This window comes from Epinephelus lanceolatus, chromosome 19 (assembly GCF_041903045.1).
Source record: "Epinephelus lanceolatus isolate andai-2023 chromosome 19, ASM4190304v1, whole genome shotgun sequence".
NCBI lineage: Eukaryota > Metazoa > Chordata > Actinopteri > Perciformes > Serranidae > Epinephelus > Epinephelus lanceolatus.
The window spans coordinates 16,539,293-16,566,690 of record NC_135752.1 but is presented as its reverse complement, the minus strand read 5'-3'; the positions used below and the strand labels follow the sequence as shown (position 1 = coordinate 16,566,690).

Sequence of the window (27,398 nt, the reverse complement as noted above, 5' to 3'; positions counted from 1 at the left end):
ACTATCCCCTTTCATGAGAACTGTACAGGAGGTGACTTTTACACCTCCTGTACAGGTTAGTTTACATGTTATTTAGGCTTAAAGTTACGCATAGTTAAAGGCGGGCCACTTTGAGTGTCAAGCTGTTTGCCAATAGTGTCCTCAGTCAAATCCAACCTGGGGCGGCTCATAGGTACAGTGTGTTGTCAATTCATTGTAAGATCAGTGGTTTGATCCCTGATTCCTCTAGTCCACATGTTGAAGTATCTTTGGGCAAGACACTGAACTCCAAGTTGCTCCCAGTGGCTGTTACATTGTTTTGTGAGTGTGTGAGGATGGTTACTGAGTAGCAGGTGGCACCATGTATGGTAGCCTCGACCACCAATAAAATGCCATAGGATTGTGCTAAAACATTAGCATGTTGTATTTGTGGGGAAAATCTGTCTAGCAAAAGACAAATGTTTTGTCTGTGAATGCTGCGAGTTATAATTTGTGTATTTGTGTTTGAAATTGTCTCTATTAAGCCATGTTTAATGTATGTTTTGGGTGTGTTTTGAGTCAACTAAACGTTATAATACCTCATAGAAACCCTGCCGCCAACTAGTCTTTTGAAATGGTAACTGCAGAGTGACAAAGACACCTCACCACACAAGTATAAATGCTCAAAACGACACTAGAATCCCAGACTTGAGGCTTTAAAACAGGAGTCCACAAACCAATGGGTGATGACATGGTAGCTATTTTTACAGCCTATTAAGAGAACCCACTCAATACATACATATAAATGGCTCATTTAAAGATAACAAAAACACAATGATTCCTATTTTCAGGTAATTATAAAGTGCTGAAAAATAGCTATGAATATAATATACCATTTCTGTCAATAGATGCCCCTGAATCCTACACACTGGACCTTTTAGTATAATTTGCAATCAGATTTTAATTGTTGGCACTGCAAGGAAAAAAAACACCTTGACACCCACACAGTCAATTAGACACAAACCACCACTGACTTACTATATTTAAATACAAGTCACTACAAGTTTATTTTTCCATTTCTTGTTTGCATGTTGTATTATTAAATTATATTTATAAAAACGATTTATTAGCCTGCAAATCTCCATCCATAATGCACCCATTGTAGTGAAGTGGCAACAAAAATGATTATATAAATTGCTTTCTTGGCTTTTATTTAAATATTTTTCATTACTATTGGATTCTAATAAAATTCCCTGCACCTATAGGTATGAAGTTAACACAGAAGTGCAATAGCATTTTAAGTCTAGTGTGTGATTTATCCTGACTTCATATGAGTAGGGTAATTTCCACTAGTCACTAGGCTAATTTACACCATGTGAAATACCATAGGCTTGTGCTAATAACATTAGCATGTTTTATCTGTTTGGAAAATGTGCTCAGTATAAGACAGTTGTTTTGTCAGTGAACCTTGTGAGTTGTAATGGAGCTGAATTCTGTAACGTTACCTTTGTTAAATGTTGCTGTTGGCCCTGGCTTCATATGAGTAGAGGAAAAGTCTGCTAGCTGCTAGGCTAATTTATACAATGTAAAATGCCTTAGGCTTGTGCTAAAAATATTAGCATGTTGTATTTGTGGGGAAAATGTGTCCAGCAAAAGATGCTGCAAGTTATAGTGAAGCTGATTTGTGTTCTTGTGTTTGAAGTTATAATCATAAAGTTATAAAAAGAAAAATGATTAATTAGCCTGCAAATCTCCACCCATTATGCATCCATTGTAGTGAAGTGGTAACAAAAATGATTATAAAAATGACCCAAAAATAAGAATTTGGTTTGCTTTCCTGACTTGTATTTCCATATGTTTTATTACTACTGGATTTTATTAAAATTTCCTGCACCTATAGGTATGAAATATATTAATATACTGTGGATGATGGCCTGGTGAGTGATGAATCATGAGGTAAAAGTAAAATACTGGGAAAAGTGTAGTAGAATATATTAAAATGCTGATGCAGGGTAATATAAAAATGCTGCATCCACATTAACCATCAGAAAGATGTTAAGTAAGAATCCCCACTGTCACCATGAAGTACAGTAGCCCGTACGGCAGTGATTTAGTGAGCTGTGACACTGTGATATCGCATGCCTGCAGTAAAGAAAAGTTGACTTGAGGTCACACCGCCAGCAGTTGGCGCTTATAATTTAGCAGAACAGCACACATGCGCATCACGTAGCCTGAGCTGTCATCACATAGGGACACGTGAGGTAACCGCACATGTAAATTTTCTTTAGGAGCCCAACAAGGCACCTCTGTCTCCCCCTCACAGCTGCAAATGTGCTCCAATAAGTTGTCTTTCCAGAACAAATTGCACACAGTGCTGGTGCCGGGCTAACTCGCCCTGCGGGCTCTGCCACAGCACAGAAGTCTGCACCTTTAAGCCCGCAGAGTGCACCGAGTTCGTGTGTCCGTAAAGGCGCACGATATGAGCGAACACTGCTGACAGTCCATTTGCCGCGTAGACTACAGTAGGACAGTGTACATACAGTAAACCTGCCAGGTCCCACTAAAATGTCTGCGTCTTTAAAAAGAACTCTTTGCCGAGCGGTGCATGATGTCAGGCTGCTCGCACTGTTCATGTGAGCGCCGTTCACTTCCTGCAAAGGGATAGAAGCGGGCAGAAAGAGAAAGACAGAGTGGGATAGAGAGATGGGGGACGAGCAGCCAAGATAGGACTGGAGTGATAGAGTGAGCCAGCGGACGAGGGGAAACCGGGGCCTGCTTTTCTCTTTTTTTATTTTTCAAACAACCCGCAAACTTTATAGGGTTATCCGAAGAGAACGCCTGCCACATCTGCGCCAGCTGACAGCCGCGGTTTATGGAATAGCGACATACATCGGGTAAATATATCCCCTTCTGTCTTGGCTTGAGGTTTGCCTGATTTGTGTGACGCATAGGTTTTACCATGCATTACTCCCTCTATTCTCCTTCTTTACACTCACAATAGGCATCTGCATTTACATGTGCTGAGTTAATTTTGATAACCCTACTCACCAAGTTAATCTCTCAAACTTTCACGATCGCGAAATGTGAAGGCTTTTACGCGGAGGAGGATGATAGGTGGACCGCGCGCCACTGGAAGAATACAATCACACTGATAATATTTGTAGTCCAAATATTATTGCAGGCTAATTGTAATGGTGGGCAGCACTTCTTTTAAACACACAGGAAATTGTGTTGTCATGAGTTTCAACTGAATGAGTGAATAAAGTGGCACGATATTATCGGGCTTGCGTCACGATGAAGCCAAAACAAAAAACAAAAAATCTCCACCCATAATGCATCCATTGTAGTGCTATATGTTGCATGATTGCGCCATGGAGTGCTTTACATAAATCTATTAAAGTTGCTGGCGTCAGGGGCCATTATTTCACAAGTGGAGTAGTGAGTGTTATATAGCAGCTGGCTTCACAAATCTTCAATCATAATAATTTTCCTTGCATTAAATTGTCAGGACTGTTGCTTCAAGATATTTCTTTGGATTATAGTGTCTTTTTTATCTTAGTACAAGACACATAACACTGATATGGCCATAAACTATATACAAAAAATGTTATTTTATTGTGTTAAATAAGTTTGGCAATGTCAAAGCGGTTGCAACACTACATTTTAAATATTAAAACAGGGTTCATGTATACACTTTACTGTTGCCTGCTGAAGTGTCAGGTCTGTCCGTTGTGGCTCTGTTTACCTTGGCTGAACCCTGCAGGAGTCATCTGACTATACATGCAATACCTCCCCCCTTTCTCCTGTGTGTATACATGGGTGCAGTGTGTGTGCGTGTTTGTGTGTGTGTGTGTGTGTGTGTGTGGCTAGCCGGCATGTAGCTTGTGGCAATTTTCTTCATTTCCTGTCACTTTCCTTCCCTCTCACATGCGTTCTTACTCTCAATCACCCTCGTCTCATTCTTTTTCTGTAGCCGTTTTGTTTGTTCTCGAGATGACTCGAAAAAAAAAATTCCCAAATATTTGCAAGTTAGTTATGGTCTGCATCTTTAACTTCGTCATGTGGTAACCAACTCCAGACTGAGTGTGTAACTTACAATATATGTGGCATCTTGGTCCCCGACAGGTGTCGCACAGGTTGGATGCTAAGACGACAGCTTGCCTTATAGAGTCATATGAATCATTTAGTGTGAAGTGTGCAGCGTTCCTCACCATTTTACAGTTTTGAATCCCACTTCAGAGTGTTTGAGCGTTTTAGTGCCCATCTGTTTCTGCTTCTCCCATGTAGAAATATCACGGGGGATAACAAGATGTATTATACTTTTCGTTTTGAATAACTAAAACAGTGTGAATCCATACCTGCAGGCCCCAGGGCAAGACAAAGACAGTTTTTATCAAGGTAGTTTATGACATCCCTCCCCCCTCTGTACTTGGAAATCAGTTCGGGGGAAAGGGGTGTGTGCTGCCAAGTTTCTATCTTCAGTGTTCGACACAACATACATGGAAACTGTAGGACTTTATTTTTCTCTTTCTTTCTAAACGGAGGCTTTCCAACACCACTCGTCTTTGACCTGGACGTCTGCCAAAGGGTTGTGATGGCTCTCAACAGCTGTATTTGTCTGTGTGTGCGTGTGTTTGCGTGTGTCGGTAAGTGTGTTCAGGGTGTGTGTGTGTGTGTGTGTATATGTGTGTATGTGAGTGTGCTCTCGTCGTGTCCCAGGATGCCCTTCCTCCATAGGCCTCACATTATACAGCATTCCACAAGGGGGCCCGGGGCTGTGTGCAAGTGGGGAGTGTCAAGGAGAGAGAACGACAACACAGTTTCAAATATAACTGATGCAGATACTGACGGAGGAGGGTGAAAGAGGGAGAAAGTACAAAGACGGTGAGAGTCTTGCCTCATTTTGTGTCTTGCCCCATCTCTTCTTAGACCCATAAATGAACAAGAGTTGATGTTGCCTCAACACATGGAAAGATACACTAAAAAAAGAGCATATTCAGGCTGTAACCTCTATAAAAAAACATTTATTGATCTAAACTACATTTAAAACCTGGAGTTTTGTCCCTGGTGCTGCTTCATTTGCTCTGTGTGTGTGCCCTCATGCTTGGTGCCCTTTTATCTGCACTGTATATACATGTATACTCATGTGGGGAGTGTGTTTATGTGTGTTTGATTTTCCTTTCCTGACACAGTAATGAGTCATTGCTGATGGTATGCGATACAGGGCACCAGTCATCCATCATGTTCTGATACATACTTGTGTCTTCTATGTAGCGCAGAGCTGCTGCAGCAGGTGTGTTCAGGCTTGTTGGTTGCCGTTAATGGAGCTGGATTTCAAGCAGTTAAGGTTAACTGTGAAGAAGTGTCTTTTAATTGATTGTAAAGTCACCACAGCTAGAAATGTAAACTATATCTTTTGTTTGAACCTGTTTCTAATTTTATATTTATTTCCTGGACCAATCAGTTGGTCTGCATTCCAGCATACTGTAGTCTTATTGACTCACTGTGTAGGTGTCAAGGTGGTTTTTCTTGAAGTGGCAACAATTAAAATCAGATCGCAAATTATACTTAACTATTTAAAGGCTTTTATGGTATTGGCACTGTTTGACCAACATGCAAATGTTTTGTCAGTAGTTTTTCCTCTTATGGCGTTTTACACAGAGAACTAATGTACCAGAGAGAGAGGAAAGTTTGGTGATAGGTTTGTCAGTATGAGTAGTTCAGTTTAAAGGCCTGTTAAGTCCATAAATCTGAGATGACTTTAAAGGTCCAGTGTGTAGGATTTAGGGGCATCTATTGGCAGAATTGGTATGAAATAACTATTCGTAGCAATGTTTAAATTAGTGTGTAATTACGTGAAAATAAGAATTGTTGTGTTTTCGTTGCTTTAGAATGTGCCGTTAATATCCGTATAGGGAGCGGGTCCTCTACCACGGAGTCCACCATTTTGTTCTACAGTAGAATTGAATGGACAAGTTAGACACTGGCTCCAGATAGGGCTATTTGCCACTATATTTCTCCTACATGCTTGGCACACGGCTGAAGTTTCAGTTCTGCAACCTCACTGCTAGATGCCACCAAATCCCAGACATTTGACCCTTTAAAAGAACACTTCACCCCTCAAATGACCATTTGTATATCAGTTACTCATCACATGTTATGTTGAATCCGCAAAGAAAACTTTGTCTTAAGTCATAGGGGTCCACATTTATCAACCGCAAAACTAGACCAAAACATCTGTTTAAAACTCTCACACAACTCCTGCAGTATAATCCAAGTCTCATTTAGTCGTTTAGTAGTTCTCCATACTTCCCAGACAGCCCTCTTCAATGGGGAACTAAACGAAAAGTGAAACATACCTCTTCAAAGCCAGACTCCATTGACAAAACCAATAATTTTACCTTGCTGAACACAGGAGCTGCTGGTCGACCACTGCCTCAATCAGTTAGATAGTTTGTGTTATTGTGTGACTGTGGTGTTTTGAAGGGTTAGTCCAGATTCACAGAACTCACACAATAAGACAAACAAACTACCAATCAAGGCAGCAATAAACCAGCAGCTCCTGTATTCAGAAAGGTAAAATTACTGTTTTTGTAAATGGAGTCTGGCTTTGAAGAGAGGATAGGTAAGTTTCACTTTCCGTTCAGTTCCCTCTTGAACATTGCTGTCTGTTTGGGATGTATGAGTGTACAACTGGATAAATAAGACTTGGATTATACTGCACGAATTGTGCATGAGTAAGAGTTTGTCAGTGAATGTTTTGATATGATTTTGCTGTTGTTAAATGTGGACACCTATGAGTTCAATTCATAGGAATTTTCTCCATTGTGAGATTCATCATCTACCAGACCCATGCAAGAAAAGTTTCCATCACAAATTCAATGTAACACAGAGTGAGTAACAGATATACACATGGTCTCCTGGGGGGTGAATTCTTCCTTTAATGTCCGCCAACCAAAAGATTTAAACTATACAAACACAGGAAGAATATCCACTCAGCTCACTGTAGAGGTTAGGGGTATAAATCATCATCTCCTGAAATGCACCTAATAGCAAACAAAGTTAGAGGCCCCAGTGACCTTGCCTTGTCCACATATTTTCTTATCAAAGCCAAAATTAAGTCGGGAGTCACATCAAATCAGATTGACTGGTAAATAGGTGAATCTGGCAGCACTGCTGAAAAATAAATTAACTTAGATAAACTAAGTTATGTCAAAATGATCAATGTTCCCCTGGTTTGTCTGATATGCGGTAGCTCCTCAGCAGGTAATGTTTCCCACTTGAAACAGTAGTAAAAAATGTTTGGTCAAGAGGAGGAAGAGGAATATGAAAGAGAGGTCAGCCTTTGATTACATATGTCGTATGTGTAAGACATAATCGATAAAGATTTTTCCTTTCAGCCAAATTATGTGTTTATGGCACAAAAGGTGACAACTAAAGCCACAAAAAAGGGTTGGGCAGTTCCTCAAATGCCCTACACATATAATATGTAATGTAGCGGAACTTTGTTTCTTGGAATTCACTACTTCCTTTTGTCAGTCCTACTATTTGCCTCATCTTAGGAAAACACAGATTTGAGGATAAGATATAAAATAAGGAAATAAAAAGTGGCTTTTTCTGTTGATTTGCGCCCTCTTAAAAGTAATTTTTTATTCCCCCGGTGGTTTGTAGTCCACACAGAGATAATAATGTAGCTATGGATCTTAGTTTCTGCTACCACAAAGTACAAAGGCTCTTTTTTATTTTTCATTTGCTGTGCACAAACACACAGGTACAGTCCATTTCTGTTCATGCTGAAATACAGAGCAATAATGAGGGAGCAAACGAGAGAAAGAGAGGATCAGCAAAAGCCATTAGGAATCTTGAAATGTAACTGATTTGGGCTGCTTTGGCTCGCTACGTGCTTTTCAGGAAGCCTTCCAAGAATTTAGACAATGAACAGTAAACATGGCATGTTCCTCAGAACAATTCCACATTAGATCTCAAAGATCACGTGGCTCTCCTTTTCTCAGAATCGACTGCCCCCACACCGCACTACATTGCAGATAACTGTTGCAGCTAAATCTCATGTTCCCTGTGTATGTACTGTACTTACACTTGACAAGGAGCTCGCACAAACTGACAAATGTGCAGAAACTCTCTCTCTTTCTCTTTCTCTCTCTCCCTCCCTCCCTCTCCCTCTCTCTCACTCTGTCTCAGAGATTTCTGGTAAGTGACATGTTTGGCCGTTGGCATAATGCCTAGCAAGATCACATGGCATGAATGTCGTGCCTGTGTTGTGTGAGTGCGTGTCTGTGTGCATGTGTGTGCATTTGTGCCTGAGTAGAAAAAAGAAAAGAAAGGGAGCATGTGCACATTTGATTGTTCCAAGTATTTTCAGCATGAATAGGAGCACGTAGCCGTAGCAGAGAATTACAGAGTGCTGAGAAGTATGACGAGGATGTGTTTCTGATACAGTCATGAGATTGCATTCTCAAACTGGATGGAAAATTAGATTTTGCACAATAAGACTTCATAGTCGAAGCTATTTTGCCTCATTTTATGGTATTTGTGGCATCAGCACATAAAAAATTCATGAAGGTTATGTCGCCTTATAGAGAGCTCCTTTCACTTGTTATTGTAATATGCATTCGGGGTGGTTCTGAAACGTTTAAAAGATTTCGAACTTGTTCATACAGACTGTAATCGCTCTCAGTATTACCTGGCACTTGATTTCCACTTCTGGGAACCTTGTTTGAACTCCTTTTGTGTATTCAATTTACAGTACACTGGGGCTCACGACCAAAAAGTCACTGGTATTCACTTAAATATCTCCAGGGAAGAATGTGTGAGCTTAAATCAACTTTTTAACTCCCCCTATCTTTGCAAAGTTGTCATTGTAACAGAAGACAGTAGCCTGATACATTTTCTCTGATCCTTCGAGTTTCAGCGAGGGGACATTAGACTTACTGTGAAAGTCAAACCTATAATTCTGGGGATGACGCACACAGACATGCACTAACACACACACACACATTCACAAACATAAATAAACCCCACGGAATCATGCAGATACACACACTCACACAGAAGTAGACAGAGAGAGAGAGAGCACTGTGGATGGCATTTATCCTCGCAGCCCACCTCAATTTTCCGTGCTCTTTTGCTGTCTGCTGTACATAATTAAATTGCTGCAAACTTCAAGCCTCTCTCAAGACTCGTGCCAGTAAACAAAGCTTGCTAATTAGTGCATAAGGTAATAAGTGAGTTAAGCAAACAGGCTGACCCCTTCTCTGTGGCGATGACCTGTCGTGTATGTGCTCTTCATGTCCTAGCAGCCCGGCAGAATGCTGGTAGGAGCCAGTGGAAAAAGACAGGAATCTGAGGCGGGTAGTTTTCACTACGCAGCCCCCCCACCTCCCTCACCCTTCCCATTGCCACAGCTAACATGCGTTAGCAATTACTGCTAAATCACAGCATTACCCACCTGATGCTTTCATTACATTTGTGCTCCCTGCAGAAGGTGAAAGCCACTCTGACTTTAAATTTTTCCCTGACATTATTGGTTTGTAATATATTTAAAGGCTAGAAATGTAATTTATTTTATGGTTATTCTGATGGCAACACTTAACTTTACAATCCTTTGATGCACTGTGTACACTTATTTGCTTGTTGGTTTGTTTTTATTGCCAAGAGTTAGATGAGAGGATTGATACCGCTCTCATATCAGTCCGTTCATTCTGTAGCTTTGGCCAGAAGAGACCAATCTACCAGGTTCAAGCTGACTGATTTCTCTAGCAGTGTGACATGGAACAGTGGTTAAAATAAAACAACCAATGAGCGCTGCAGAGGGACTCAATAAGCTAATTAGCACGACAGGAATCCCCCTCACCCACGGAAATCGGTTAGAGTGTCAGACTGTAGATGGAAATGGAGAGTACGGAGTTGCCAGTTCTGTTTGATATCAGGCAACGTGTTTAAAGACTTAACATAGGTGAAACAACTAGCTTGGTAAAGATTAGAACATAAATTAAAAAAGAAATCAGGGTTAGTAGTTAATTAATTAGTGTGGGGGATAAGATCGATATAGCAAAGTACCGCGATATTTTTGTGCGCCAATATCGTCACACATTGCCTAGTATCAGTTTCTTAATTGTATAAATTGTTAATATTACAAATACAAATTAAACTTGAGGTAGCCTAGTTGAGTAATAAAATCAATTGGGTTTTCAGTCCATTAGATACATTTTGCTGCAACTAAAATGACTGAAGTGAGATGAACAGACTGAAAACTTTATTTTATTAGATAACACAGATGTTGACAAAGTTTTCTTTTGGGGACATAATTTACAGTTGAAATAAGGTAATACATCACAATATATCGCAATATACTTTATTGCAATACTTAGCATATTGCAACACATTTAAAATCACAATAATGTTGTATCGTGATTTAAGTATCATGATATTATCGTATCGTGGAGCCTCTGATGCTTCTCACCCCTATTAATTAGTGCACTTTAGACGTGGTGGTATGTGGATTTTTTTTCTTAACCTCTGGACAGAGCCAGGCTAACTGTTCCCTCTGTTTCCCCCATTCAGTCCTATGGAAGTTGCTCAGTGGCACATGAATCTGAAACCTCAGTTTCTGTGCGGTATGAAATTGTTGTGTCCGCATTTTGGGGCCCATAGACCAAGCCCAGCAGAGACTTCTGCCAGCTGAGGGGCTTACTCCTGGTTTAGCTCTCTGCTAACTTGAATGGGGATAAAATGATTGAATCGTGTTGTTCTTTTGAACTTTTAAAATGTTATCGGACCAAATGGATCAATTACTGATGTGAATTGAGTCATTTTACGTGGGTTGTGACCAGACGTTGCGCTAGACTTTTTCGTCGCCGGTCATTTTGACCAACAGGGTCGTAAAAATCCGGTCATAATCTATTTTTACCGGTCATTTTAATTTTCGTTTTTAAATGATAATAAAGATATTCAAAGACATTTAGTTTTCATTTGTTCGTTTTTAATAAATCCAACAAGCAAGTTATAAAGTGTGCATTAATAAGGACATGAACGAAAAGAACAGACATCCACACACCTGTGCCGCGAGCGCTTCTGTCAAGCTGGATAGAGTGGATCGTACCAAACAGGAAGTCGGACACAGAAAAGATGAGAGAATCCGGCCAATTTTCAAAATAAAATAACAGCTTGCACTGAGGAATGTGAGGAGAAAATATCGTGTTTATAATTTAAAATAACACAACAGTGCATAACCGAACACATTTTTCAATACCCTAATCACTTCATTGCAATTTTAATTTTGTGTCACCGAGCCTACAGGCATAACTACATAAATAAAATGGTCAGAACAATATGCCCTATTCATTCAGTGTTTATCCAACGCACTCAATACATGGACATTCAATGACAAATTGTCATTAACTTATTACGTTATAAAAAACGATTGAAATATGGACTTACCCATGCTTAAAATGACCTGTTGAAGTGAAAAAACGAGTACTGACGGAAACAGACGAGTGGAGTCGATGTTTAATCGGCGCGGAGAGCGCAGGAGAAATGCGCTGCCTGTGGTGTGGACAGTCAAGCGCGAGTATACTCGCAGGATTTCCGCGGCACTAACACGTCCGGTGTGTCCAGGCCATTATGTCAACAACGCTACATGAAGCAGATGAATGACTTTTTCTCTGCAGTGTGAAAACGGCAGCCACTTAAACCACTGACTGTGCACTCCGCCGCCAAGTGGGCAGGGGTGGTAATTGCAACCGGTCAAAATGACGGACGGCCTTCAGATTTTCCGGTCATTGTTGTAAAAAAAACGGTCAATGACCGAGAATATCCGGTTAACGCGACCCCTGGTTGTGACACTCAAAAAAATATATCCACTGATTTAGAGATGTTTCTTTTTAGAATGTACGTATATGGGGAAAAAAGTCTTTTTGGGCCACATGGCATCACGTGATAGACCAGGAAGTTGTGATACCACGTTTGGCCACTATGTCAGATTGGCTTCAACGATCGACGCTGTTCCTTGGGGGTTAGTTGCCATTCCTTGTGCTAAGCTAAGACATGCTGGCAGTGGCTTCATATTTATATTTGTATTGATTCTTTAATCAAACTTTACGGAAATAAACCAAATAAGTGTACCATAAAATTTTAATTAATAGCCCGGGCTATTATTTGCTTAAATCACTGAAATCAATAGGCCTATATTTGGAACTTTAATTGCTGTCACACAAAACTGTTGCTCATACTGACACAACCCCACTTTATCCTGTTAAAACATTATTCACACCTTGGATTAATTGTAATGTAAAAACCCTTTTGATTCGGACTTAAGGAATATGAAGAACTTGCAGGGTAATCGAAGAATGGGCAAGGTAGCCATCAACCTGCTTTTGTATATCCAAAAAAAAAAATGAACTGCTTGGCAACCAGACCAGGCCTCTAATTGAGACAGGCCTTTATTTGTCAAAACATGTAGCCACACTGGGCTAATAAAAGAGTGTGGGCATTCAATGGGGCTAGGCTTTTTTAATTGCAGTTTTACAGTATTTCCCAAATTGCAGAACCATAGCTTTAACAGAAAAAAAGTATTGTATTTTCATGTATAATTTGTAGCTTCATGAAAATCAGTATAGGCTGTGTTGCTCTATATTGTCAGCCCATTAGCAAATCAAAATGACCTGACCTCAGAAGTCCTAAAAAAAAAAAAAAAATCCCAATCTCGATCTTTGTTTTCTTGATGTTATCTCCTCAGTGAAAAGTATTACATACCTTTGTACAGTGTCATGCAACAGCAAACACTTGAAGTCATGCCAGTGAAGACTGTAATGGATGATTTCTCGTAAACATATCTGTGTCGTAAGCACTCCTTTAACTCATTTTGTTGAACTATCACATGTTTTAGCAATAATAATTTACTCATCCTCAACTGACTCACATCTAAATGTACATATAACTGTGAGTTTTTCAGCAGTGTGTGGGTGCTTCCTATGTCCATGTTGTTTACTCAGTTCTAACTCGAGACAGAGATAAACAGCTCTGTGCGCATAGGTCAGCTCAGGCCCTCTTCAGTGTTTCACCAGTGTGATGAGGTTAACCAAGGTGGCATGTCATTTGAGCACATGTGTGCTTGCTTAGCCTGGTGCTGACTGGTAGACTCTTCACACAGTAATGTGTGTGTGTGGGTGGGGGGGTCGGTTGGGGGGTGTATGCACTCAAAATAAATGTGTACGTATCGCTGTGCACTGGAGCAAACATGATACAGAATAACACTAGACAACATTGTGATTTTTGTCACAGGAAATGGCGCATGTCATCATGAGACGTTCTTTTGATTCACCTCCCCTGATGGTATCAAACAACATTTCGTTCCCCCCACTGTTTTCTTTTTCTTTTTTTTTTTTTTTTCCTTTTGCATGCGAGAGGATGAATTAAAGCATTCTGTCTGCTCTAATTGAAAAAATGTACATGGGGCACTCAGTCGATGTGGGCGCTGCTCTCTCTGTATGTCTTTGTGTGGGTGTGTGGGTGTGTGTTTGTGTATGCCAGTCTGTAGACAGTGGGGCACTGATGCTGAAAGATGTGTCCTCATTTTTGCATTGCACCGGGCTCCTCTGGCGGTCATGTTGGGCTGCTCTGATGTCACGCATGTGTCACTGCAGAACATTCAGCACAGGAACGACAGCGCGGGGTGATCAAAATGGCATGTTCATCCTCTCTATATCTCTCCTCTCTCTCTTTACTCCTGTGTCACTCTGTTCCTGTCACTCACTCTAGTAGTCACTGTGCTATAAGGAAACTTCAACATACAATTTTCAATTTAAGTTTGAACATGTTTTGTCATTATGCCCTCCTTGTTAGAATTCCAGATTTGTGTTTTCATGCACAGAGATGCCTCATGGTGGAGGGGGTTGAAGCAGCAGCTTTGCTGGGGAGGAATTAAACGCTGCTTTCACACTTAAAGGTGTCACAATCCTATCAGGGCACAACCTCATTTTATGTTTTTTAAATTCCTCTCACCTCACCTGCCCCTGTTTGACTGACAGTCTTGCCGCAGCTGCTATCCGCCATTTTTAATTGTTCTTGGATGAACCTGTCACATTCTTCAAACACGTGAATACCTATAGACCTCTTCATTGACTTTGTGTTGCAGCAGGTAACAATCTATTGGCTGAACTAATGTTATCTGAAGGAGCATTTTCTTTTAACTGAAATTAGAAAAGGCGAGATCTTACAAAGCCCTTTAGTCTCATAGATGGAGCTGTGCCTTTGTAACTACAAGGATAGGAAATTGGTGGCAGCTATTCTAACAATGTTAGCTGTATTTTCCAACATTTTGCTGTATAGTAAGTAAGACCTAGTTATTCTTTTAAAGGCAAATTCCCAAAAACCTCCATGTAACAGTAGAGTAACAGTCATTTTCAGTTTCTGTGAAACTGATAAATAACTTATCATTTTTTTGCTCAGTTTTTTAATCACTTCCACCGAACACTCACTGACTGTTTGAAGCCACATTTCGAACAATTTCATTTGTTCCTGTTGTTAGCTTGAACCCACCACCACCACTATCACTAGTAAAAATTAAACCCTTTGAGGTCTAAGTGTCAGGAAAACCCCAGCAGTCAGTAGAATCAGTTAAGTTCCTTGGTGCTAAAACAGCACGTCTAGCTTGCTTTGGCTTCTAGATAGCATTTGACCCAGATGACTAAGAATTTTGAAAGACAAAAATCCCAATGTTGATATAAAGACAAACATCCACCGACCACATGTGCTGACAAAAGATGTGAAGTGAAAGTAAGTAGTGGAAGAAGAATGTTAGGTATGGTAAACACATGAGAATTAAAAATGATTCTCAATTTTCAATTCAGTTGCCATGACCGTCGTTTGGAGAAGCAGACAGGAGTATTGCCACGGGAGGAATGTACCGCTTTGGTGGGGGCTGCCAACAAAATGTTTTTTAGCCACCTATAAAAAGGCCCAACGAAAACATAAATCTACATCAATTTGGATGTACGCTGTATTTTGAAAATTTTAACTGCTTTACCTCACTGTCAGACAGCCTTATCTAGTGAGGAACTGAAGCCGTTAAATAGCTCTCTTCGAAGCCACCAGACCTCTTTGACACAAAACAGTAATTCTCTTATACTGAACTTGAAACTTGTCTATACTCACTTCAACGCCAGACTCCATTGACAGTCAAAATATTTAGGGATGCACAGTAGATGCACAGATGCACAGTTCCCTAATTTCAGTGATCAGCAAGTCTCTTCTGTAGTGGCATTAACATCATATTATGCAAATGTAGAAAGATTTAGGGTCTGGCTATGGGTAATGAAAATAGCCCAACTCGAGGGGCGGCACCAAGCATGCATTTGAAAATATCACTGCACGCAATTGGATAACACTACGACCAATCAGAACAATACTTAGCGCTTAGCTACCAGCGGAGCTAACTGGTAGATTAGACTCTTGCCGTATCTGGTCAGGAAAACAGCAAAAATGTCCTTCTTGCAAAGGAAAGATTCAAGCGCCGTCTTCTGTTCCTCTTTTAGAGAAAAAGCCAAGTCTAACTCATTCACTGTAGCGGCCAAAGCCGTTTTAAACAACTGGTGTTCATCCATAGCCATCTTGCAATGTTTACAGACTGATTCCGGACTTCCTCGTCGCAGCGCTGTCGTCATCTGTTTAGCTCGCCTCTGGCCCGCCTATATCAGATACACCGATGTGATTGGTGCAGCTCGGCTCCAATGGCATGGGTAATGAGCATCATTATTGATTGCCAGGGTGACTCGCTGAGCAAATTCAAATTGTGCTCTCGCGAGAACTCTGGATTTCCAGGGTATAATCGTGATGGCCCGCCAGCAGACATGACACACAGTGCTTTTCAATGTATGTGATATTCATTCATTGTGCAAATTAGGAAAAGAATGTTGGCCGATTCTGATGACATAACAATATTAACAGCATGTTTGTCAATTCCATAACACTTAAACTGTTATGGATTTTTTTTAGGTGGCTAAAATACGGTTTGCTCCTGCCCCCTTCCATAGAAGTACATTGCTTAGCTTCTGTGGCAGCACTCCTGCCTGCTTCTCCAAACTGGATGCGTCAACCTCCGTCTACTGTGGGTAATACACTGACTATGGATAAGTACCTCACACAACCCGCCCCAAACTATCGCCCCAAACTACCCCTTCAAAGGTACCCTGTAGAATAATTGACCACGAGTAGTAATATGGAGCAATGTTTTTACAAGTTGGTCCCCGTTTTGATGATGTCATTCACACGTATGAGTATGAACATCCACAGACACAGGTGATTAAACATCCGCTTCTGCTGCCAGTTTAATGCTATTCAATTGATCTACAAGAATTGTTTTAAGGAAACGCACTCAATGGGTTTATTAAGTGTCAATAATACAGATAATGTGCTGTGGTGTGTAAGGCTAAACATAATTTAAAAAATCTCCACATGGCACCTTTATGTACGGCCTAGACAATAGTGTGTAACTGTAAACAGCAACATTTATAATAATAATTTTTTAAATTATAAATCAATTTATTTAACAGATTAATAGTGCAATACATATGGTTTGTAAAATGCAATCTTTTCTCACCCACTCAATTCACTCGGTGTCTCTTTTCTGTACAGTATATGCGTGTGCAGTATCACCACTGATGCGCTTTCATTTCATGCTGATTCATCCTATTTCCTCCATTTTTCTCACTGTCTTGTGCACCATGGAAATCAAATAATGTTTGGAACAAATGCGTACAGAGTGTCACCACTGATACACATACACTTGCAATACAGACCTCCTGTGAGATCTAACCTAATTGTAATCCTTGTGTGACAGTCAGTGACACTCTGCAGGCCGTCTCATGGCAATCGTTGTCCCCAGATGAAGGTCACGTTAAGGAGGATATCAATGGGGTTTTAGGGCCCTGTGCTTTTCAAACAAAGTGCAAGCAACTGCACAAATCTGCTGCATTTTAGCATACTTGAGTATCAGATGTCTTGTGGCCGGGAGCACTGGGGCAGCAGTGGCACACCTGCTTTGTAATTGTACTTGCAAGAATAAATTATCAAGGTGCTCCAAAGGCACGCATCAACTACAGCCAATTAGCTCCTTCTTGAACCTGGCACAATCACAGTTTTGAGATGAGGGAGCACATTCAAGATGCCACAAAAGCTTCTCTCGCAAGTAAATTGATGTCCTTGTCAAAGCGGAGTCACAAGGCAAGAGTTCAACACCCCTACTGTGATGCCAAGGGCAAATGATGTTTGTTTCAAGTTGAGTTCACTTTTCTGGAGATGAAGAGTTCGCATACAGCTATGTTTGTACCGTGAAAAAGCGTTTTAATTTTCTCTGCATTCACACTGTTATCAGTTGCAGGGCGCCCATAAAGGCAAGGGGGGTTTTCTGGGGCCATGCCTTTACAGGGGGGCCCGTGGAGGCCAGCAATGAATCATGTTCATCCTAAATGAACCAAAGTATTCACTATTACTTACTAAAACAACACAAATAAACATTGTATTCATTATTTTTTGTATGCTGTTGTGAGGGGGGGAAACTGTGGGCAGAGAGCACGCCAAAGTGTTTATACGAGGGAAGCAGATTTTGGGTGGGCCCATTCACTGAACATTCTCAGTTGCCCAGCTATTTCTATGGGTCGGTCTGCTTTTTAGGTACACCTAGCTAAACTTAATTGAGTCTGGAGGGGCCTTGCAATAAACCCTAACTTCATGATGGTAGGATATGAAAAGCGGTACATCCCTGCCTCTTTTTACTGGACAATAATTTTCACACAGTCCCTAACTTTGCTATTAAACTGTAATTAAATTGCCACCAATATCAGTTTGCTCTCCACTGACTGACTGTTTCCAAATAATGGTATCACTAAACAAGAAAAGGTGGGGGAAAAGAAATCTGCCTGAGCCCATCAAGACTGAAACTTTGCTGGCAGAAGATAAGTGCGCGCCAGCATGAAATTAGGGCCCTTAGGCTCATGGAGATTGTACAGTTCTATGTTACGCTTTGGACACCCACCAGTCACATGGCAGCTCGGCGCCGATGCCAATGTAAAGGATTTATAAGTAAGAAACTGTCCCAAAAAAGAGATATCACATGGCAGTCATGGTGCAGTGTACTGTATCACTGTGTACACAAACAAATGCCGCAGCCTGACATACACACAGTGATTCTACTGATGCTCTCTGAATCATGTCTTGTGTTGGTGGAGTCTCTCTTCCCTCCTTTTCTTCCTGTGCTACTTACGTAGCTTCTCTTTAAGTTGGAAATTTCGGGGGGGATTTTCAGTCTTGTGTCAGTGTTTGTTCAAAATATCTCAGTCTTGCGTGAGTCCTGGGTCTCAGTTTCCCTGCCGCTCTAACGTCACACTTATGTGTTGCCATAAACTGGAACGACCTGCTGGCCCCCGTGGTTCTGCAATATGAGCTTAGTATTGCCGAAAAAAATCCAACTGTCTGTCTTTGTCCTTAAACACTTTTCCTTGTTGGTCTCATGTTATACTGTATTCTCTTCCCTTTCCCCCTGTCATGGCAGGATTTTCTTCTCCAAAAAAATGGCAGTTTGGGAAGCCTCTTTGGTGGAGCTGACATTTTGGAGTCAGTAATGTGGAGGTGGAATCTCTTTTGATTAGAACAAAGTGTCAGATTGTTGATATTACTTGGCTTCGTCTGTTGCCTTGCAATGACAAGCAGACACAAAATGCAACAGTTTGAAATGAAATAACACCATATATCAAGTTAATGGACATTCTGATCAAGTTCTGAATGGTGATATAGTTGGCACAGCCAGTCAGGTCTATTTAACTTCTGAATATTTCTGATTTTCTTCACCAGCATTTCTTCATCCAGAACTCTTTTTAAACATTACCTCTCTATCTTGTCGCCTGATTTCCCTATTCCTCTCTAACTCTCTTCTCCCTGTGACTGTGCTTTGTCAAGTTCTCTCTTGTTCTTTTCTATTTGCATCTTTCACACACACACTCCCTCTCTCTGTCCTCTCTCCTTTTGTTCGCCTATCTCCTCCATTCCACCCCTCCGTTTTGCCTCTCTCAGTTTAATCTCCCCTTGTGGACCTTTCAATTTTTCTCCCTCCTCTATCTCTATCTCTTCAACTTTTCAACTGTATGCCCAAAAGCCATCATGTATATTCAAGGGTATGTGGGTTGATGTGTTTGTGTGTATGGGTGTGTGCAGCAATCCCAATGTCCTCGTCGCCGGAGTTTGGTGTGATGTAGTAGCCGCCGCTACTGTTTGTTTGTTTACCTCCCACAGCCACTTGGAGTTCATTAGCAATGCCTTTGCCTCAGGAGGATCATCCACACACACACTCACAAACACACATGCACACACACTGACGTGCTCTTCCGCTGTCTTTCCCACTGTCTGGTTTTCTCTCATACACAAATCACCCCAACTACAAGCTAAACGGACAGGTAGCCCACCGTTGCAGGAGTTTTCTGTCTCAACTTTATGTTTGATAATGCCTCCAACCGCTGTGAGAGTGTTATAATAAGAGGTGATAGTCATTAACTTGCTGCAGTGCTGCCTCCCTCCACAAAGCTGCTGCATTATTGTATATGTATTTGTGAATACGTGTGTGCATGTTATGCCTTGTCCCCGCACTAGAAAATGGATGGATGGATGTTTTTCACATTTTGTACTAATGATAACTGAGCCTCTGACTGTTTGATTATAGGAGAAATAAACAGAAGCAAACAATAATATAGCGTGTAATAAGGCTGGGCAATAAACCAAATTTATCAGATCACTAAAATTATGAAAATTATTATGTCTCACCAATCCAAGTCTCAAACGACTGATTTTATTGTCTGAATTGCATATAATCATTTGAGAGTAGCTACAAAAACTCAGAGGGCTGTCACTTTAAGAAAAAAAATCAGGTTTTAATGTCTGAGAACTAACACAATATTTCTTTCAATGAATTTGAACACAGCCCAAAAAGCCTATTCTAAACTACCTTGCAGAATTGATGTTGCTCAGTTTATTCACAGTCTGTCAGCTGCCCCACTTTTGGCCACTTGGAGCTGTGGAAAAAGGCGGTGAACACAACCTTGACATAGTAGTTGAAACTCCTAACTTGTTTGCACACAATATCCTTTTTCCACATCCAGCAGATTAGTAGTAACGTTAGCATTCATTTGGAGTCATGTTTCTGGCTACATGGCAAATGTAAGTCCAATATTCACTTGATTTTAGCTCTGTTTTTAGTCTCCTCTGTTGGTGTGGTACCGAGAAAAATATCTGATTTCTGAGCTAAATGCAACATTATGTTAACCAGCTAGCTGCTAGTTTTGTCTGCTTTTTGGTGCTGGGCAGGTAGGTTACGCTGAGTTAATAAAAAATAAATGTATTCCACTGTAATTATAAAATATTGATTATAGTATCCTGAAGTGACAAGCTGTAACAGGCGACTTTAAATCAGTTGCAAGGGTCACGTTACATATAATCAGAAGTTCAACAAATCAATCAGCATACGTCCAGCAGATTCTGAGTAAGTTAACGTTAGCATTCATTTGGAGTCGTGTTTCTGGCTACATGGCAAATGTAAGTCCAATATTCACTCTCTTTTTAGCTGTTTTTGGTCTCCACTGTTGGTGTGGCCCCCCAAAAATATCTAATACCATATAGCTGCTAACTTTGTCTGCATTTTGGTGCTGGGTAGGTAAGTTACAGTGAGTTAATTAAAAAAATGTATTCTGTTGTTATAAAAAATATTGACTATAGTTGCTTCCAACTATTTCAAGCCCAGAGAAATATTCCATTTTGTTTTATTATTAAAGTCAACAGGGTGTTTAATTTGGTCGCCTGTCAATGATGTTATTTTCCCTTTACCCCCTTTTATTTATTGCATGCTATTTTGCAATGCAGGAATTCTGTAGAGACCTAATTTATTGATGTGATATTTCTATATAGATCCAGTTTACAACAATGTGCTACTCTGACAAGTTGCTCATGCCAGCCACCAAGCTAACGCTTACTGTGATGTTATACCTGTACAACAAGGCTCAACATGTCAAGGTTTTTTTTTTATTGTGAATGTTTTGACCACGAATAACAGTGATGGGCAACCCCACAGTTGAATTGCCACATAATGCTAGCTACGGTTGCTAGTTGTATGGGTAGCCCCATCAACGTACCTAATGCTAATGTTAAATTAGCAAGGTAGTCTCTTCAACTCTTCAAATGCTCATGGTAAGTTAGCAAGTAGCTTCACGTTAGCTAACATTTCTTTTTGCCACATAATGTTAGCTACAGTCGCTAGTTGTATGGTTAGCCTTGTCAACTCATCTAATGCTATTGGTAAATTGGCAAGTTAAATATACGTTAGCTAACATTACGTTTTTTTAATGTTAGCTATAGTCGCTAGTTGTATGGGTAGCCTTGCCAACTCACCTAATGCTAATGTTAAATTGGCAAGTTAAATATACGTTATCTAACATTACGTTTTACCTTATAAGGTTAGCTACAGTTGCTAGTTGTATGGGTAGCCTTGTCAGCTCATCAAATGCTAATTGTAAATTGGCAAGTTAATTTTACATCAGCTAACGCTACTTTCTGCCACATCATGTCAGCTATAGTTGCTATTTGTATGAGCAGCCTCGTCAACTCATCTAATGCTAATGGTTAATTAGCAAGTTCACTGTACGTTAGCTAACATTACTTGCGGCTATTCATTAGAAAGAAATGACGTAATGTGAAGAAACGTGACTTAAAAGAACTGTGAATGAAACTTTAAAACATTATCTCCTCTGTGAACATAATTTCTGCCTAAGTCACTTTATATAGATTTTCTGCAGTAATGGTGGTTATTTGACAATGAAGACAACAACTCCCATGATTGCACACTTTTTCACTAAGTCATCGTTTTTTTTGCTATTGTTACGCTTGAAAGACCCAAAATGGCAGAGATGACATACTGTGTATTAATATCTAATTAATTGTGACAGAATATTATGTCACAGGTTATAGGTTACGTCATCCAGCCCTAGTACGTGATTTTCTACATGACTTAATATTCACATTGTCATATGGTCACAGACAGCATTGTGGCATTAGTTAAATTCAGCCTCTTTTTTTTTTCTCCTACTCAGACCACGAGTTACATTATTGGTGCATATTGAGTGAATACAAGTGGAAAGATACCAGACAATATTCAGCCCACAACAAATCATTTCATAGTTGTCTGTTTGTTACATAACTGCATGAATCATAGGGAGATTTTTTTTTTTTTTTTTTTAAAGAAAAGATGATTTTGATCCTGACTATGTGCAGACAACTTCACCCAGCGGGGTCTATACACAGAGAATGATGTTGCATTATAAGCAGTGATAAGCAGCCTCTCTCACTCTTTCTCTCTCTCTCTCGACATCCCATAATGATACTCAGACAGACTCAGGCAGACACCCGCTCGGTCCCGATTGGTAGAACTGTTGCCAGGGAGCGTTGCCGTCTCAACGTGGATAGAATCTGTTGTCTGGTACACTTTAGACATGAGAACAACTGCAGGATCTGAATATTTATAACGAGGGGACTGTTCATATTGAGATTGTATAGAGGCAACATAAGCAAGAGAGGAAGGAGCTGTTCCGATTCTGCTCACTCCAAAAAATTATTTTAATTTGCGCTTGTTCGTGGATTGCCGTACTTTAAATGAGATAGTAATCATGGTATCACTTTCCTGTATTTGTCTTCTTAATGTATATGTAGCTCAGTGAGGTTTTTGTTTTCTGCACCTTGAATAAAAGTTAGTGCGACACCAGCTGAACTTCAGCATTCAACTTATGTGAACTGTTCCATAAAGTGCTGAAGGACAGATACATGAATCATAATTGTGCATGACTTTTACAGGCTTATATTTGAATGTTACCCTATTGTTATTTGGTAGATAGCTACAGTATAACTAGTAATTAAATCTGTGTGAGTGTGTGTATGCATGTGTGCCATCTGGCGAATCGTTTCATTTCTTCATATTATTCAAATATGCCTGGACCTGCTGCTACAGTTAATAACACTGTGCGTAGGTATGAATCCTTGATTAAAATGGATGTAACACATTCCAACAAAGCAGACAGCAGCAATCAGAACAGCATTCGGATCTCATATCTCAACTCACAAACTCTACACACACACACACACACACACACACATGCGCACTCATGCCTGACATACAGTGCCAAAAGTCACAGCCTGGTATATAACGATGATTATAAAAACACGCCTTGGTATGTGAAAAACTTTGACATGGAAATGCAAACACAGAAGGAAATGAGGACACAAGCGGCGGAGAGGCACACACACCCACATTTATAATCACTCATTAGGCAAACAAGTTGAGGGAGTTCATGCCTTATATTTTTTCATCACGGATGTGCAATGTCTATATTTAATGCAGGCAAGGAGGAGGTTGCAATTTCCGCGTGAATGTCTGCGTGCGTGCCCTTTATGCATGTGTGAACGCGTGTGCCCATCCCTGTAACATACATACATATTTGCTTCAGATTCATCCGTGCATACATTTACATGAACATGCGGCTGTGAGTCTGTGTATATGTGCAGTGTGGCACACCGCCGTCCTGTCTGCCTGACTCAACATATTCTCTGTTCACTCTCCTTTGCTCTTTTTCTCCCCCCTCCCTCTTCCTCTTTTCCCTCACTTCACTCCCCCCCCCCCCCCCTCCCCTCCTCCTCCTCCTCCTCCTCTCCCTCTCCCTCTCGCTCTGCCCGGCTGGCACGTACATGCATGTCTGTAGACTCTGTACTGTGCTTGCTGCCGTGGCACGCGCCAACCTCACTGCAATGCAGCCCTGTGTGCATTAATTGGCAGAGAGACAGTGGGTATGTGGTATGCAGGGCGGGAAGGATAGAGAGAAAAGGGAGCGGGGAGAAGCTAAGAGGCGATGTAAGGACACAGTGGTGACAATGACTGATGGATGGACCGATGGACAAGCAGTCTGGCAGGTTCACAGAGGGACAGACAGACACACAGAATGTGTATTGCTGAGTGTGCACAGGGAGATTACCTGACTGTGTGTTGCCGTGTGTGTGTAAGAGAACAGGGGAGGGGAGTGTGTATGTGTCTGTTTGCATTAGTGTGTTTGCGGATTTGTGTCTCCTGCGTTTGACTGTGCTTTTTGTGTGTGCTCACTCATGTGTGCCTATATGTGCTGTGCAGATATCACACTGCTGGGGCAAAGCTCTCTAAACCAAAGTCTGACTCACTGTATTCAACGCTTTGTGATATCCTCCCTTTCGTATTTCCGCTGTGACTGAAGAGTAAAAGTTTGCTCAGTTTAGCACAACTTTCTCCACTTGAGGTTTCTTTGGCAAAATAAAATGAAGCGCAATGTGTCTGGATATCTTCTAGGGACACGCACAGATATTAAAAAAAATGCTTTGCATCAGCTTTTTTTTTTTAACAGATTGTGTGTGAGGTGAAAAGATGAAATGAGATTTGGAAACCGCTCGCTGAAATGTTTACCATCTACACGTCAGAGGTCAGAGAGCTTCCTCCGTTGTGTTTCTGCTCAGACGCGAGAATTACACAACATTTACATGTTCATGTGTGTACTGTACAAACGCACTTACTCATCTGTCACAGCAATTGTGCATTCTTATCCTCCCACACACATCTTTCTGGAACTTATCCTCTCTGTTAGCTGTTGCCTTTTATCTTTCCTTCCCTGTCACAGGCTGTGACATCTGGCTCCTGTCCTCCCTTATCCACATCAAGCAACATTTAGGGAGGCCTGCCATGCACTGGTCAGAAAATAAAAAATAATGTAACAACAGAAAACACCGAAATGTCACCTGAATAAGCTGAGCCAGCAAAGTGGAGGCGTGAATTAATCATTTAATTTACCAATTCATGTAGAAATACGAAATAGTCTTAGCGTGAAGACAGAACTTCTCTCCGCTTGTGTGTAGGTGTTTGGCAGAGAGGTCCTCGCATGATTCAGAGAAAATACACAACACTTGCTCAAAAGTAAAACCTCTTTTTTTAACTACTGTCCTCCGAAGAATGTAAGACAATGGGAAATACCTTGAAATGACAGACTGTGTTTTTGATGAACCTTTTTTTTTTAATTCTACAATTGGAGGGATTAGAGGATTACTGCATCGCGTATATTAAAGCTTCCAGTTTAGTAAAGCTTTGCTTTACCAAGACGTGACGCATTCTCTCCAGACTTGCGTCAAACAGGGATTTCAGAAGTTTCACTATGTTTAATTAATTAATGGCGGCTATGACCTCTTTGCGCTTTTCTCATTTCTCTTTTGTCTTAGTCATCCCCTCCCTCTTTTCTGTGAGACCATATAGGCATCTGTGTCCAGGGGCAAGTGGCAGAAGTTGCTTCAACCTAATTGTCTTTCTCTACTCGTACTGTCCTCAAATGACTTTCTCTCTGTCTCAACTCTCCCCTCCCTCCCTCCCTCCTTTGCTTCTCTCTAGCTCTGCCCAGTCTCTGTCTCCGTCTGTAACTGTAGCCTGTGTTTTTCTCTCCCTCCCACTCCCTGCGACGTATAGATACTGCATTGATCAGACACACGCGCGCAGACACATGCACACACACGCACACACTGAGCCTCCCACTCCTTTCATCATTGATTCGCTCTGCTCTGCTCTGCTCCGCTCTCTTTTCTCTCTCTCCCCATTCTCTTTCTCTCTCTCTCGCCGTCTCTCTCTCTCTACAGCGGCACTTGTTGAATTCAACCCTTGGAGAATAGAGAGAGGGGAGAGAAACAGAGAGAGATAATGACAGGGAGGCAGAGGGAGGCTTTGAGACAGCGCTCGAACAGACAGTGAGCAGAGAGAATGGGGCTTTGGTGGATCTAGAGATAGAAGATAGGCTGAGGGGAAGACAGTCAGAGGAAAAGTCAGTCAGACAGCACAGAGAATCATCTTTGAGACAGTGGGAATGGCACTTTAAGTGAAAGAGAAAGTCGACCAGACGGAGTACATCAGAGTGCTCTCCTTCCATCTCTAACTACTCCTCTCCTGTCCCGACTGCTGCTGCTGCTGCTGCTGCTGGTGTGTTAGTGTGTGCCAAGGCTCCATGGTGTGTTTTAACCAGAGGACTGGCTTACACAGGTCAGAACTGTCTGGGATAACACTGAGCGCTTTTCTCTGCATTTGTGCATGTGCGAGAGACTGTTAGCAAGGGGGGAAAGTCGTGTGCTGGTTTCTCCAGGTGAGTGCTTGCGTGCCAGAGTACACAGTCATTTCCCTATGCAGCCTGTACTGTATGTGTGTGTGTGTGTTTGTGTTTAGGCGTGCACACTTTTATGTAAGTAAGCCAGAGTGCATGCCTGTCTGTATGGAGTGCATGAAGTGGGAGAGAGAGCGAGAGTGTGTGTATGTGTGTGTAAGAGAGAGGCGGTGACATTTTTTTTTTTTTTTTTTTTTTTTCAGTTTGTATTCCTGGAAACTGTTCTGCAGCATTGCTTAATAATGAAACCAGTGCGTATATATGTATGTGTGTGTGTGTGTGTGGGTTGGTGGGGAGAGAAAAAACAATGACACAAGGTTCAGGGAAGGAAAGAAGGCGCAAATATGCCTGGAGTACGTAACTGAGAAGGAGAAAAGGGAGCTTTCAAAGTTAATGTGAGTTGTTTTGTGTCGTAGCCAGAGTTTAGAGAGAGGGCAAATGCGGATGATAGTATAGAGCCGGCAAAATGAAGGAGTGTGTCTGAAGTCGGACGTGAAAAACTGGTTGTATTAAGTAGGGTTTCCACCCTCAGGAAAGTTGTTGTCAAGGCTGATTTGCAGGTCATCAAAGTCCATGCTTGATGTGTTAAGTGCAGTGAGTTCTTGGAATTTAAGTCATGCAAAAACAACATAGCCTGAAGGTATTCTCAGTGTCCTCATGTACAGTAGGCACGGCATTGCATTGTTTTTTTTTCCTCTTTGTGGACTGACTTGACTCCTCCTTTCTCTCTCCTGCCTCTATTCTCTCACCCACAATCTCCGCATATCCATCTCTCTTTCACACACCTCTCACTTCTCCCTCAACTGTATTCATTTTCTCACTTCATCTCAACTCTATTTTCATTCTTGCTCTCTCTTCCCTTTTAAGACTCTCTCAATTTTCCCTCCTCGCCTCTCCACCTCCCTCTGGCATGTCTTTTCATCTTTCATGCATTGTCTGTTCACTCTTTCTTTATCGCTGCTTTTCTTTCCCCAATACATTCTACATATTTTTTATTTTACAGATGCCTCTCTCAGCGGCAGAGTCTGCAGTGAATATCTGAAACCCCATCATCCTCTTCTTCCGCGGCCAACATGTCCCAGCTGCTCCATGTGGAGATCCCGAACTTTGGAGCCACAGTTCTGGGCTCCCTTAATGAGCAGCGCCTGCTGGGACATTACTGCGATGTCTCCATCCTGGTCAAAG

The 27,398-nt window shown here is 41.2% G+C and overlaps 1 protein-coding gene across 5 annotated transcripts in view; it reads left to right on the top strand.

The window, feature by feature from the left end:
- Positions 1–2,403: 2,403 nt before the first annotated feature.
- Positions 2,404–27,398, top strand: part of nacc2 (NACC family member 2) — a 35,448-nt gene continuing 10,453 nt past the window's right edge. The window contains exons 1-2 of one of the 5 annotated variants that reach the window (XM_033647406.2): positions 2,404–2,852; positions 27,217–27,398. In XM_033647406.2, coding sequence (XP_033503297.1) covers positions 27,287–27,398 — 112 coding nt within the window. In that variant the 5' untranslated portion in view covers positions 2,404–2,852; positions 27,217–27,286. Of the gene's footprint in view, positions 2,853–25,476; positions 26,196–26,507; positions 26,609–26,637; positions 26,854–27,216 lie in introns of those variants that run through there. The other 4 variants (XM_033647405.2, XM_033647407.2, XM_078162212.1 and 1 more) reach the window with 4 other exon arrangements.